Source organism: Gopherus flavomarginatus, chromosome 2 (assembly GCF_025201925.1).
Source record: "Gopherus flavomarginatus isolate rGopFla2 chromosome 2, rGopFla2.mat.asm, whole genome shotgun sequence".
Classification (NCBI taxonomy): domain Eukaryota; kingdom Metazoa; phylum Chordata; order Testudines; family Testudinidae; genus Gopherus; species Gopherus flavomarginatus.
The window spans coordinates 2,641,290-2,654,987 of record NC_066618.1 but is presented as its reverse complement, the minus strand read 5'-3'; the positions used below and the strand labels follow the sequence as shown (position 1 = coordinate 2,654,987).

Here is a 13,698-nt window from a genome sequence, read left to right as displayed (position 1 = left end):
GTGTGTAAGGCTGATCCTGTGTGTGCTGGGTGGTGTGAGTGTGCAAGGTTGGTCCCATGTGTACAGAGATGTGTGTGTGTAAGGCTTATCCCATGTGTGCTGGGCAGTGTGAGTGTGTAAGGCTGATCCTGTGTGTGCAGGGCCATGCAAGTGTGTAAGGCTGGTCCAGTGTGTCAGGACTGTGTGTGTAAGGCTGGTCCCATGTGTACAGAGATGTGTGAGTGTGTAAGGCTGATCCCCTGTGTGCAGAGCTGTGCGAGTGTGTAAAACTGCTTGAATACATATGTAGACATTTGCAGTGACCGTCCCTGCCCCACCCCATATTCACCAGGCTGCTGTCGTGTCCTTCCCAGAGTTGCCTGCACTCACAGTGCCCCTTCCCTATCTCCTGGCTGGTGGTGGCCATCTTCAGGGAGGGCAGCCTGACTTCACCGCCACTGCAGAGCTTGGCAGACAGCCGCCATCTTCCCAGGCACGGCAGAGGCTGCTGTGAAATGGCCTCCGTGGGGCCGAGGTGCGGGAGCAGGAATTCTGAGGGAGATTTCTACTCTGTTGCTGCAGCTGCCCACTCCAAGCTGCTGGGCTGAGTGCGTCCCAGGAGCGGCCTTCCGCTTTTCCAGCAGCACAGCGAGCACGGGCTGAGCTCAGCCCTGAGTTCAGGTCCCCATCTGAGTTAGGTGGGCGTATTCACTTGGGTCAGAGATCAGCAGAAACAGGGATTTCCTGAGGGCCTCCTGGAAACTGCCCTGGCCAGGCCAGTCTCTTCGGGCAAGGTGGGGCTGTCAGGGCTCACTGGGGCTGCATCTTCAGCCAGGACAGGGGCTATTGCGTGCTCCAGTGGGGAAGGGATTACAATGGCCAGAACAGTCATTGTCCCAGACTGTGGGGCCCTCATGTACATTAAACCCGATATGGCCCGGCCGGCACGGACTGGGGCGAATAGTGGCTCTGATTCCCACCCCTGCTCTGTGTCACTGGTTCTGCTAGTGGAGTTGGCGCCTGAGTGAGGATTCGCCCTCCTCTGCCCAGCTGGAGGCCGACGGCACGGAGACCTCAGGGCCCAGCCGCAGCCAGTGGAAATCAGGCTGCTCCGAGTCACTTTAAGGAGGTGGTTTTCAAACTGCGGGTCGGGACCCAGTACCGGGTCGTGGAGCGGAAGGCACTGGGCGCGGCGGCTCTGGTCAGCACTGCCGATCCGGCTGTTAAAAGTCCACCTAGGAGCCAGGGCGCAGTGCGGTCCGCGGTGACAGGAGAGGCAGGAAGCCTGCCTTAACACCCCCTGCGCTGCTGACTGGGAGCCGCCCGAGATAAAGCCGCACCCCAACCCTATGCCCCAGTCCATTGCCCTAGCCCTGAACCTCCCAAACCCAGAGCCCCTTCCTGCACCCCAACCCCCATCCTTGTCCCTACCCCAGAACCTGCACCCCCATCCTAGGGCCCTGACCCCCTCCTGCACCCCAACCCCCTGCCTCAGCCCTGGGCCCCCCAAACCCAGAGCCCCCTCCTGCACCCAAACCCCTCATCCCCAGCCCCACCCCAGAGCCTGCACCCTCAGCACAGAGCCCTGACACCCTCCTGTACCCCAACCCCCTGCCTCAGCCCTGGGCCCCCCAAACCCAGAGCCCCCTCCTGCACCCAAACCCCTCATCCCCAGCCCCACCCCAGAGCCTGCACCCTCAGCACACACCCCCTGCCCCAGCCCAGAGTCCCCTACCACACCTTGAACCCCTCATTCCCGCCCCCACCTCACAGCCCTCACCCCTGTACCCCAACTCTCTGCCACAGCCCAGAGACTCTCCCACACACCAAACCCCTCATCCTCAGCTCTGTTGGGTCACGGGCTTCAACCATTTTTATTCAACTGGGTCACCAGAAAAAAAGGTTTGAAAACCACTGCTTTAAGGGAGCTTCTCTGGGGATGGTTTGAAAGTTTTCAGTTCACTGAGCTGCTGATTTAAACAACTGCCTAATGGCTTCGCCTCTTTAATCACTGTAGACAGGACCCTGTTTGCTCTGGGTCACACAGGAACTCACTTCTGCTGGAATAACTTTTATAGTGGGGGTGCTGAGAGCCATAGAACCAAACTGTGAACCCAGAATATGATGGAAACCACTTCCAGCCAGGGGTGCGGCAGCACCCCAGCACCCCTAGTTCCACACCTATGACTGCCAGGGAAAAGTTTAACAGGCATTTTTGTCAAAAATCTGCTTAAAATACATTGAAAATTGCTGCGACCCGGGGCCCCCGGACACTCAGACTCTCAGTTTCCAAGTTCCTTCTCCACATTCCCAGCCCCCATCAGATAGAGAAACTGTAGCAGGGCACAGCGCTGCACCTCTGCTGGGCACCTTCAGGGAGCCTTGTACTTTCCTGTCTTCCGTCAGTCGCTAATCATTCCTCCCGGGCTGGGCCCTCCCAATTCACCAGCAATTTCCTGTTACTCGGGGATGTCCCGTCTTTAACTGAGCTCACAGATTCACCCCCTCTCTGCTCTAAATGTGTTCTCTGATGAGTCCTATACCTACTGAGGTGCCTTTAACTGGTTCTGGGTGTCTGTGCTGCCATTTGGATACGGCGGATACACAGACTTTCTCAGCTCTTCCATTGTGGGAGCTTGGGCTGTGATTTCTCTTTCCCCTTCCTTGCTCTAGGCTTGGCCCTGCCCAGTTCTGATTGGCATGGGTCCCAAACCCCAAGGCGCAGGCTTTTCCCCAGTCTGGCTAACTCAGTCCCTTTTCTTGGGCTGAATTCTGGAGCTTCATCATATTGGTGAAATTATGTGTAAATTACCTGCTTAGCCCCCTCACTCTGTTCATCTCTCCAGACGTCCATGGAACTGCGTGAGATCTTCTTCCTCAAATGCAGCAGCTTTCCACACCTTGTGAGCAGGCAGGATCCCCTCTGAGCCTGCAGTCTCCCCTGAGGTTTGGGGCTATGGTGCGAAGCAGCAGGAAGGTCAGATGAAGTATTTGTCTTATCAGAGCCTTTTTCTTTCCAGGTTCCTGTTCCAACTTGGTAACTCCCAGGGTGCTCTGCAAACCTCTGATTTCCCCTTAGTGTTTCCAGGTCCTTAAGTCTTTCCTTGGGTTTTCTGCTGTGAAATTCAGGTGAGTCTAACTGTGCAGCAGGGTCTGTCGTGCTGCTGTCTTGGGAAATTTAATTCTGTTCTCTTCAAACTAGTGCCCAGCTCCCCAGCCCTGGGTGAGCACCGAGTGTTGTTACTCCGGATTTTATTACTAGAATTTTCCCATGGTGTTGAAGGATAGGAAGAACCCAGCCTCTGCTGGGCTGGTGCAGCTGGGTCTCCAGCTGTCTCACCGCACCACAGCGATCTTCTGCTTACTTTGCCCAGCCTAGATTCTGAGCCTTCCATTCTATTGCAAAGTGCTCTGACACCCTTGCAATTGAAGGTGTCCCCTAGTTTCTGTTGCCCCTGTCTCCCACCCAGCTACCCAGGAGGTCACTTCCAGGGGGTTGTGTTGGTGTTTTTTAACTCTTTTTATTAGAAGAATTTTCTCCCTCTTGCATTGGCTTTGGGAGTTTGGCTCACGCTGTCTTATTGGGTTCCCATCCTGCTTAGGAGAGACGGTGAAAAAGGAGGGGGGGTGAGAGAAAACCGCCCCTGGGAAATACAGCAGAGGGGACATGAACAGAGCTGAGGAGCAGCACCCGGAGGAAGGGTCTGAGACCCCGACTCTACAAACAGTGCAACCAGGAGACGGTGAAGAGACAGTTTTCCAGAGCTCAAGCCAAAGAAGAACCTACAAGAGGCGGCGCAAGTTGCAAACACCCAAGAGAATCCCAGCAGAGAAGGAGCCGGACAGTCCAAGGGAGAACGAAAAGTGCTCCAGGAAGCACACGGAATCCTCTTCAGAGGTGGGAGCCAAGGCCCATGGGAAGGTGCCCAGCTGCTCCTGTGAGCAGAGCTTGAAGGGGAAGATCTTCTTCCAAAGCCTGGGCAGGTTTTATGGTCAGAAGAAGTCACATGAATGTTGGGAATGTGGGAAAAGCTTCCTGCGGAAGAAGGATCTGGCCAGACATCAGGGAGTCCATACTGGAGACAGATTCTACAGCTGCCTGGACTGCAGGAGAAGCTTCAGCCAAATGGCAGGACTTACGAGGCACCAGAAGACGCACTTGGGGGATCGGCCCTTTCCCTGCATGGACTGTGGGAAAAGCTTTTGCCTGAGACAGGAGCTGATAAGCCACCAGAGAACCCACACAGGAGAGAGACCCTTCCTGTGCTCCCAGTGCGAGAAGGGATTTAGCCAGCTGGCGCATCTCGCTGCCCACCAGAGAACCCATGCGGCAGAGAGGCCCTACCCCTGCGGCACCTGTGAGAAACGCTTCAAGCAGAGCCAAGACCTCCAAAAACACCAGCGCACCCACACGGGAGAGCGACCCTACCCCTGCACTGAGTGCGGGAAATGCTTCAGCCACGTGTCAAACCTCAACGCCCATCGGAAGGTGCACACGGGGGCCAGGCCCCACACCTGCAAGGACTGTGGGAAAGGCTTCCTCAAGAGGCAAGATCTTCTGCGACACGAGAGGATCCACACGGGAGAAAGCCCCTTTTCCTGCAGCCACTGTGAGAAGAGCTTCCGGCAGAAGAAGGATTTGAACAGACATCGGAGCGTTCACACGGGAGAGAGGCCCTACCCTTGTCTCGAATGTGGGAAAAGCTTCCGGCTTAAGCACACTCTGGTGCGACACCAGGCAACCCACCCACGGCTCAGCCCCTAGAAACGGGATAGCCTTCTGCACCACAGGGAGTCCTGGGAAGGCAGAGCCTGCATGGCCCAATCCTTTCTGCAGCCGACTGGGAGCACTGACTGCATGAGGGCCTTTTGACAGTTTCTTTGTGTGTTAGAAGTTTATAGCCTGTAGTTCAGTACAAGGTGGTTACAGGGAATATCAGTCCAGGATGTACTGGGGCGTTTGACTTTTCTACTCTGAAAAGATATGGAACAATAGCAGGAGTTGGGAGATGTAGGGAGATGCCAGTTCTGTGGGTCAATCCAAAAGTGGTTCTGGGGATGTGGGGGAAGGGTCAGTGTCAGCCAGGACTCTCAGCGACAGACCCCCTTGGGCATGGCCTGGGTGCTTCAGGGGTCTGAGCTGAGAACGGCTCTGTCAGCCTCTGGTGTTTCAATGGCTGTTTCTTCCCGGTTCATTTTACAGACTAGCTCTAACATTCCTTCTGTTTACTGTTGCATGGTGGCTGGGTTTTCCCATTGCCCTCCACCAAGGTATAGAGGCATGTTTTGACTCCAGTCCAAATGGATAATATGAATACAGTCATCTTGCAATACAGGAGAGGGGAGTCTTAATCCCATCCACACCACCAGGTCAGTGAGAACAGGTGCATGTTTCTCTCTCTTATATGAGGGGTGCCTCTTTTCACCCAGCATTGTACATCAGGTTTGAGCCACTCCCTGCTGGCGCTTTGTTCATTGTTGGCAGTTGCCTGAATATCAATTAAAAGAAAGCTGAAAAAAAATTGGAACCGGTTACCAGTTCATTTGCTTTTTGCCTTACTTCCCAGGCTGTTGGTTTATAATCCTAGGAATGTCAGGCTGGAAGGGACCTCGGGAAGTCATCAAGCCCAGTCCCCAGTGGTGCTGTGGCAGGATCATGCCTGACAGGTGTTTGTCCAAACTGTTTTTAAAAACCACAAGTGAGGGGATTCTACAGCCCCCCTTGAATGCCCACAGCAGAGCTTAACTATCTTTATAGTTAGAAAGATTTTCCTAATATCGAACCTAAATCTCCCTTGCTGCAGATTAAACTCAACTTCCTGTCCTACCTTCAGCGGGCACAGAGAACAATCCAACACCGTCCTCTTTAGAACAGCCCTTAACACATGTGAAGACTGTTATCAGATCTCCCCGTCACTCTTATTATCTCAAGACTAAACATGTCCAGTGTTTTAACCTTTCCTCGTAGGGCAGGTTTCAAAACTTTTTATCACTTTTGTTGCTTTCCTCTTGACTTTCCTATTTGTCCACATCTTTCCTAAAGTTTGGGACCCAGAATTGCACAGTTCTCCAGCTGAGGCATCAGCTGTGCCAAGCAGAGTGGGACAATGACCTCCTGCGCCTTACCTATGACACTCCTGATAATACACCCTGGAATGATAATAGCCTTTTTTGCAGCTGTCTCACATTGTTGACTTAGATTCAGTGTGTGATCCCCTGTAACCTCCGCTCCTTCTCACCTCGCCAGTTATTCCCCATTTTATAGCTGTGCTTTTGATTTTTCCTAAATGAAGTACTTCACACTTGTCTGTGTTGAATTTCATCTTGTTGAATTCAGACCAGTTCTCCAATTTATCGAGGCCAGTTTTGAATTCTAATCCTGTCCTCCAAAGTGCTTGCAGCCCCTCCCAGCTTGGTGTCATCTGCATATTTTATATCTGATATACTCTCCACTCCATTAGCCAAGTCACGAATGACAATATTGAATAGTACCAGAACCACTGTGGAAGTGCACTAGATACGCCCTGTCAGTTTAACAGCGCTTTGAGTATAGCCTTTTAGCCAGTTGTGCACCCACCTTATAGTCATTTCATCCAGACCACAGTTCCCTAGTTTGTGTATGAGAATGTCATGTGGGACTGTGTCAAAAGCCTTCCTAACATCAAGGTATATCACACCCACTGCTTCCCCCCTCCACTAGGCCAGTAACCCTGTCAAAGAAGGAAATTCGGTTGGTTTGGCATGACTGGTTCTTGATAAATCCCTGCTGGCTATTCCATGTAACACTGCTATCCTCCACGTGCTTACAAACTGATTGTTCCATCATTTGTTCCAGTCTCGAAATGTGGCCGACTGGTCTCTTATTCCCTGGTCCCCTTTGTTCCCCTTTTGAAAGGTAGGTGCTATGTCTACTCTTCTCCAGTCCTCTGGGACCTCACTCGCCCACCAGTAGTTCTCCAAGAGATTTGCTAACAGTTCAAGATGGCTTCAACTAATTCTCCAAGGACCCCGGGATGAATTTCATCGGGCCCTGACGACTTGAATACATCTCACTTATCCAAATACTCTTTAACCTGTTCTTTCCCTGTTTCGGCTTGCGTTCCTTCCCCCTGGTTGTTAATATTCATTGTGTTGAGTATCTAGTCACCGTGAACCTTGTGTCCATTGTGTGTTCACTTTCCACAGATTTTCTAGTACATACACATCTGGGCCGTGTATATGTTTGGGCTCAGCCTGGAGCCCAGGCTCTGAAACCTGGTGAGGGGGGAGGGTCTCAGAGTCCAGGCCTTGCCCTGAGCCTGAACGACTCCACTGCTAGTTTTAGCCCCGCAGCCCGAGCTCCGTGAGCCTGAGTCAGTTGACCTGGGATCTGCGACTCGCTGCTGTGGGCTTTTTATTGCCATGCAGCTGTGGCCTCATGGGCCATTCCGCTGCGCCACTGACATTCCTGAGCTGTAGGAGGCAGCCTGAGAGCCCAGCAGTGCGGGTGAGTTAGGTGGCTGCAGTCTCTGCGGGGTGGCCTGTTCCTGGGGGGCTGGTGGACATTGCTGGGGAAGCATGTTACACGGGGGGAGGAGGGGGACAGCCCCTTTGCTTTGGGAAGGGGAGATGGCCGGTCCTGTGGCAGTTGGGAATGACAGTTAATGGGAGAGGAACCGCGCAGGGGCTGGGGGCTTCTGTCCTGTCCTGAGTCCAACTGGGGTGTCCAGGGAAGGGGAGGGGGAGGGGGAGAAATGCTCCCAAAGATTTGTGAGTGACAAACTAGGGAGAGAGGGAAGCCAGGTGGAGACAGCAGGGTTTGTAAATGGGCCAGAACCTGGGGGCCCTGGGGCCATGGATATGCCAGCCTGGGGCGGGGCTGTGTGGGAAGGGGAAGGATCAGTCTGGTGGCCAGATCCAGAGTTTCCTGCAGGTCCTCCCTGGGTCTACCAGAGCGGGGAGTGTTTACGCTTCACCCCAAGGACAGGGAATTTCCCCCAGGCCTGGAGTTTGCCAGGCACAGGATTCCCGCCCCACCTGAGTCCCAGAGTTGGCTGGGGAGGGGGGCTCTTCCCCCCAGAGTGCACCAGATATTGCCTGTGCCAGATGCTATGGAATTAATGCACCCCCCCTCGACCAGGCACACAGGGGTTCCCCTCTCCCATTGGCCAGTCACATAGGGGTTCCCATTGGCCAGGCACACAAGGGTTTCCTCCTCCACCCCCACTGGCCAGGCACATGGGGGTTCCCCCCTCCCACTGGCCAGGCACACGGGGTTCCCCCCCTTATTGGCCAGGCACACGAGGTTTCCCCCTCATTGGCCAGGCACACAGGAGTTTCCTCCTCCACCCCCACTGGCCAGGCACACGGGGGTTCCCCCCTCCCATTGGCCAGGCACACAGGGTTTCTCCCCCCAGTTTCCTCCGCCCACATCCTCCAGGGACAGAATCTCCCAGAGACAGGGATTTCCCTTCTTCCCTCCCCAGCCGCATCACCCAGCGACAAAGGGGAGACTGGGCCCGTTTCCCAGGCAGGGGCGGGGGGAGACTGCAGGGACCAGCGTGCCCCTGGCATTGGCTCAGCAGCCCCAAGCACTGCTTTAAATTCGGCTCCTGCATCAGGGGCCCCTGTGGGCTCTGCACAGGTCCCTGCCATTAGCCTGTCTTTCCCCACCCCAGAATGCCCCTTGCTCTGGGGCAGCGCAGGGCTGGTGGTTCTGTGCCTGGGGGTCGAGGTCCCAGTGCAGGGACAGTCCTCCACTGGGGTTACTCTGCCCGGCAGCCCCATTGCACTGGCCTATCCAAGGGCTCCTATATCATCCCTTTGCATTGCCCGGCCAAAAGCATCACCGTGTTCTTGCCCATACTGGCCAGAGACCAGAGCTCAGCCCCTGGGGAACGAGAACCAAGACACAGAGAAATGGGGGAGAGACTGACTGTTCCAAGGGGGGAACCCTCCTTGTGGGCACAGCCCCACCCCACCAGGCAGCTGGCACATTGTGCTGGTGGCAGGGGGTCAGTGAGAGGGAGGGAATGGGGCAGAGGGTGGTGCTGGTGTCTCAATCCCAGCCCTGGAGGACGGTGTGGGGCTGAGGAAGGGGGTCACCCCCCTGCTGTGTGGGAAATCAGGAGAAGCGCCAGGGGAAAGTAGGGCATCTGTGGCGCTCCTGCATCTCACAGCTGTGGAAGTGCGTCTTTCCCCACAAGGGGGCGTCCCACCCCCGCTGCTGAAAGCTGCTTACTTAAGAGGAATCGACTCTGGCAGCTCCTCCTGCTCTGTCTCCTCCCCTCTCCACGCACTTGTCCGCACACAGGTGGGCCCTCCCTGTCCGGTTATCCCATGGCAGCTCCCTGCTGCTCCCCTCGGCATAGGAATACCCTGGTATCCTGCACACCCTCCTGGCTCATGGGGTAATTTCACTGTCACCGGTTAATGCAGAAGATCCTGGTTGTCAGTGCTCTCTCCTGATGAGCGGTGCCCAGAATCCCCGTCATTCCTGCAGCCCCTCCCAGGATCCACCCTCACAGCCGCGGGGCCACGTTTCTGGTGCCTTGCACGTGGCCTGAGGTCTCAGCTTGTGCTACTCAGATTGCCCAGAGGGATGAGCTCTCCCAGCAGGTCATTCCCTTCCCAGCGCTCAGCGGCCTTTACGTCGGCAGCTTCATGGGGGTGATCAGTGCTGCCCCATTTCTCCTTGGAAGGGGGATTTCCCCATTACCACGTCTCACTTGTCAATAAGGGTGGTCTGTGGCTAAGGGTGTGTCCACACCGCAGTGTAAGGCCAGACTTTGAACCCAGACTCAGGCCTAACCCCCCTTTCGTTGATACACAAATTGCGCTAACCCCCGGCTCAGCTCCAGGACCCCACAAAGGTGGAAGCTCTGAGCCTGAGTCAAGCTGGGACCCAGGGCTGCCAAAAGTATCCCACAGTCCCCTGGGTCAGCTTGCTTCGTCCTGTGGACAGTCAAGTTTTCTCACACTGCACCACAGACAAAGGAGTTGGGAGGGGGGCTAGGAAAGTCCGGGACGAGGGTGGTTGGACACTGGAGCCCCCAGGGGACCTGAGTGCAACAATTCCTAACCTGGGGTTACAAATGAGTGTAGACGCTCAAGCCCTAGGTTGGGTTTGCTAACTTGAGTTCTCCTAACCCTGGACTTACACTGTGGTGTGGACAGACCCTAAGAGTCCTTACCAAGGCAGACCCAGCTGGCTTCAGACCCCAAATGGCCACCATCCCCCTGACTACTGGAGAGCGGCCCTCCCCCCCCCGAACCGCTCTGCACAAGCAGAACAACCTCTCTGCTCAGGGAGAGTCGCCCGGATCCCCACAGGGACAATCAGCTAATTCACACTTCCTGGTGAGGCGCTGAGCCTCTCCTTTGGTGATGGGGCTGTTGGTGCTCAGAGCTGCATCACTGCTCCCTGCAGGTAACTGAGCCAAACTCTTCCAGTCAGTCGGGGAGGATCCATGATTGACACTTCCCAACAGGGGTGCGTATGCTGGGGGGAGGGGCGCGGGGTCAGGAATAAAAGGTATGCTCAGCAGCACCCCATTTATTACAGGTGCGAGGATGCTGCAGCTCTTTATTCACAGACATGGCAGCCTGGTCCCCTGGCTGTGACTAACCCAGTGCTGATGACACCAGCTTGGCACCTTGGATGTCTCTGAGTCCTCAGATCTTCCACTCTCCAAATGAGTCTTTTTCCTTAATTGGTTGGATACCGGGATTTACAAACTATGCAGAGCTGTCAGCTTCAAGCCAGGCTCCAAGTGTGTGTAAACGTGCGCCTGGGACTCACGTTAACTGACAGCTAGTTACCTCTACTAGCTGGATTAAACCCAGTGACATGCAAATGGCAGCACTGTCAGTTGAATTCTCCCTGATCAGAGCAGCGGTTCTGGAGTCAGGACTCCTGGGTTCTATTCCCAACTCCAGCACTGACTGGTTGTGGAAACCCAAATTTCTCGCCTTCTTAGCAGGGGTTTGTGTGGCTTAATCAAAGTTCCTCTACTCAAGCCAGACTGAGCGCTCTGAGCACCCCAAGTATCAGAGGGGTAGCCGTGTTAGTCTGGATCTGTAAAAGCAGCAAAGAATCCTGTGGCACTTTATAGACTAACAGACATTTTGGAGCATGAGCTTTCGTGGGTGAATACCCACTTCCTCAGATGCATCTGTTAGTCTATAAGGTGCCACAGGATTCTTTGCTGCTTTTACTGAGCACCCCAGCAGATGGGCCTGGCAGCATGGCGCCACTTGGTGACAGCCCCGTCCTTCAAGGCAGAGTAACAGGCGTATCTGTTCATTTCCATTCTCGAAGCAGGTTGGACAATTGTCAGGCTCTTTGAGCTCCTCAGATGACACTGCAAAGTATCTCCAGTGGTTACAATTTAAGGAATACAATTCATTTGAATACAATTAATGAATTCATTAATTCAATTCATTAATGAATACAATTCATTAAATTTAATAAACGCAATTCATTAATTACCCAGATGTAGCTAGATAAAAACATTCTCCTGTCTCCCTTAGACAGCTTTGTGCTCCTTTGGGGGCAGGGACATTGTCAGTACGGCTGGCCGGGTTTCATAGTGTTTAAGGCCAGAAGGGACCATTATGATCATCTTGTCTGACCTCCTGCATGACACGTGCCAAAGAACCTCCCATAATTTCTGCATCGAGTCCACCCCAGCTGTCTGAGCTAGTACAGATCTTTTAGAAGCTAGCCAGTCTTGAGTTACCATCTTCAGGTGACAGAGAATCCACCGTATCCCTAGGTAAATTATTCCAACAGTTAATTCCCCTCACGGTTAAAGAATGCGCTGCTGTGACAAATGCCTCAGAGTGGGGCAGCCATGACTCTCCTCTTCGCCACTGTGGCCAGTTAGAACACATAGATCATATATCTGCAGGCTGCAGCCATCAGGAAGGGCTGCCTGATTCCCCCATGGCCTTGCACAATGCTTTTCCCTCAGCTATTCAATGGTTAAGACATTTAGATGAACACACTTGACTTGAATGTCTATGTAAATGAAACTGCAACCAAAAATACTGTTCAAAGTTGTTGAACTGGCCAGGTTAGTCCAGTTGATTAATTATTGCCTTTCCAAAAACACACTGAATCGGTCCCTCCACGTATCCAATCTCTAAGCAAGCCTCCCTGAGCTGAATCAACAAAGGTAGTGTTGCAACCAACTTTGATAACATTTGGTCCATTCCAAAATCTGGGGACTGACACAACCAGGTTTCAGATCAGGAGATGGATTCTGGCAGGAGTGGGTGGGTGAGGTTCTGTGGCCTGCAATGCGCAGGAGGTCAGACTAGATGATCATGATGGTCCCTTCTGACCTGAAAGTCTATGAGTCTATGAGGACTGGTAGATGAACTCCTTATGGCTAAGGAGAAAGGACAAACTGCTGGACCTGTCAGCTGCCTGCTGACACCAGTGGTCACAAGAATGCTTGTGCATCTTTAAGCAAGAGCAAGTTTTATGTTGTTGCAAACATAGTGTTGTCAACTCTTGCAATTTTATCACAAGTGTCATGATGTTTGTGGTTTTCTTAAAGGCTCCCTCCTGGTTGAGACTCAGGTGTGGCCGTCACAGGTGCTGCGTGTGCACCGCTGGTGACTGCAGAATGGCGTGACTCAATGTGGGAACTCAGTGGAACAACGGAGCATGGGATTCCTGATAGTCTTTGTTTCATCCCATACAGTGACTTTAACCTTGTTGTTCCCTCATTAGAGCAGTTGACCCTGGGCCTGATCCAAAGCTGCTAGAAATCAGTAACAGCCTTTCCACTGATTTCAACAGCCCTCCGAGAGCAGCTTCCGGAACAAGCAACTTTTAAAACAAGTTTCTGAAACTGGTTAAAAAAATCGTAAGGCCCAGGTACTTCTGAACTGATTCCCTAAGGTGGCTGTAAATGTTCCCAGTTAATTTTTAACTAAATTACATCCTTCCCCAGGCCCATCCATCCCAAATGCTATGGCTCAAATATCTCCCTTCCCACCACTCTGACCCTGTCCATCTCCCTCCTAGAATCTCTGCAGTGACTTTCCCACTGGGGAACCTGGCACCATGGATGCTGGCTCGGCGCTTTCATGTTGTGAGCAATTCACCCTCACGGACTCCTTGCTGAGGGAACCGGCCGCATGGGAGCACCAGCAGTAAGAATACACAACACCTGTGGTGCAAGAGAAAAACCTACAGTGTGAAACTAATTTACAGCTGACTACAGAGCAGGCTGTGAGTGCAATTTGTCCTTCTCTGTCCCATCAACAGGGCTCCCAGTTTCCAGATTGGATATTTGATCCTGGCTGGACTGAAGGGAAGAACTGTGGGTCAGGGATTATCAGGGCACAAGGGGAAAATTGGTTGTAGCAGCTTCCCAGATGAGCGAGAAAAATACAAACCGTTGAGGCACTGGCAGGGCACTGACACATTGAATACAGTTTTTGCAATCTCATTAATTGAGGTCTGTCGCCATTCGCTTTAATCTTCTAGCAAATGGCAACCGTGCAAGTTGTCTTTTGACCCACTTTCTACCATGTGTTGGAATCGTACTTGTTTGGAGAAACCCAGGAGCTGGGATCTGATGGAACTGACTTACCCTTGGAGATGGGAAATGCATTCCCTGGATGCTGGCACTTTGGGGCACAGGCATTGTGCTGCCCACCAAAAAGGCACTTTGGAATTCTGAGCAAAGGGGTGGGTTTGATTCAGGAAGGGCAGGATTTGCA

General features: G+C 53.4%; 1 protein-coding gene across 1 annotated transcript; it reads left to right on the top strand.

The window, feature by feature from the left end:
- Positions 1 to 3,008: 3,008 nt before the first annotated feature.
- On the top strand, positions 3,009 to 5,399 carry LOC127045900 (gastrula zinc finger protein XlCGF52.1-like). The gene is made up of 2 exons (XM_050942747.1): positions 3,009 to 3,108; positions 3,582 to 5,399. The coding sequence occupies exon 2, from the start codon at positions 3,647 to 3,649 to the stop codon at positions 4,742 to 4,744; it is 1,098 nt and encodes a 365-aa protein (XP_050798704.1). The 5' UTR covers positions 3,009 to 3,108; positions 3,582 to 3,646; the 3' UTR covers positions 4,745 to 5,399.
- Positions 5,400 to 13,698: the final 8,299 nt, after the last annotated feature.

What these genes read in the sequence shown, in the direction of transcription:
- LOC127045900 (XM_050942747.1), top strand. Translation starts at nt 3,647, where the DNA reads ATGAACAGAGCTGAGGAGCAGCACCCGGAGGAAGGGTCTGAGACCCCG.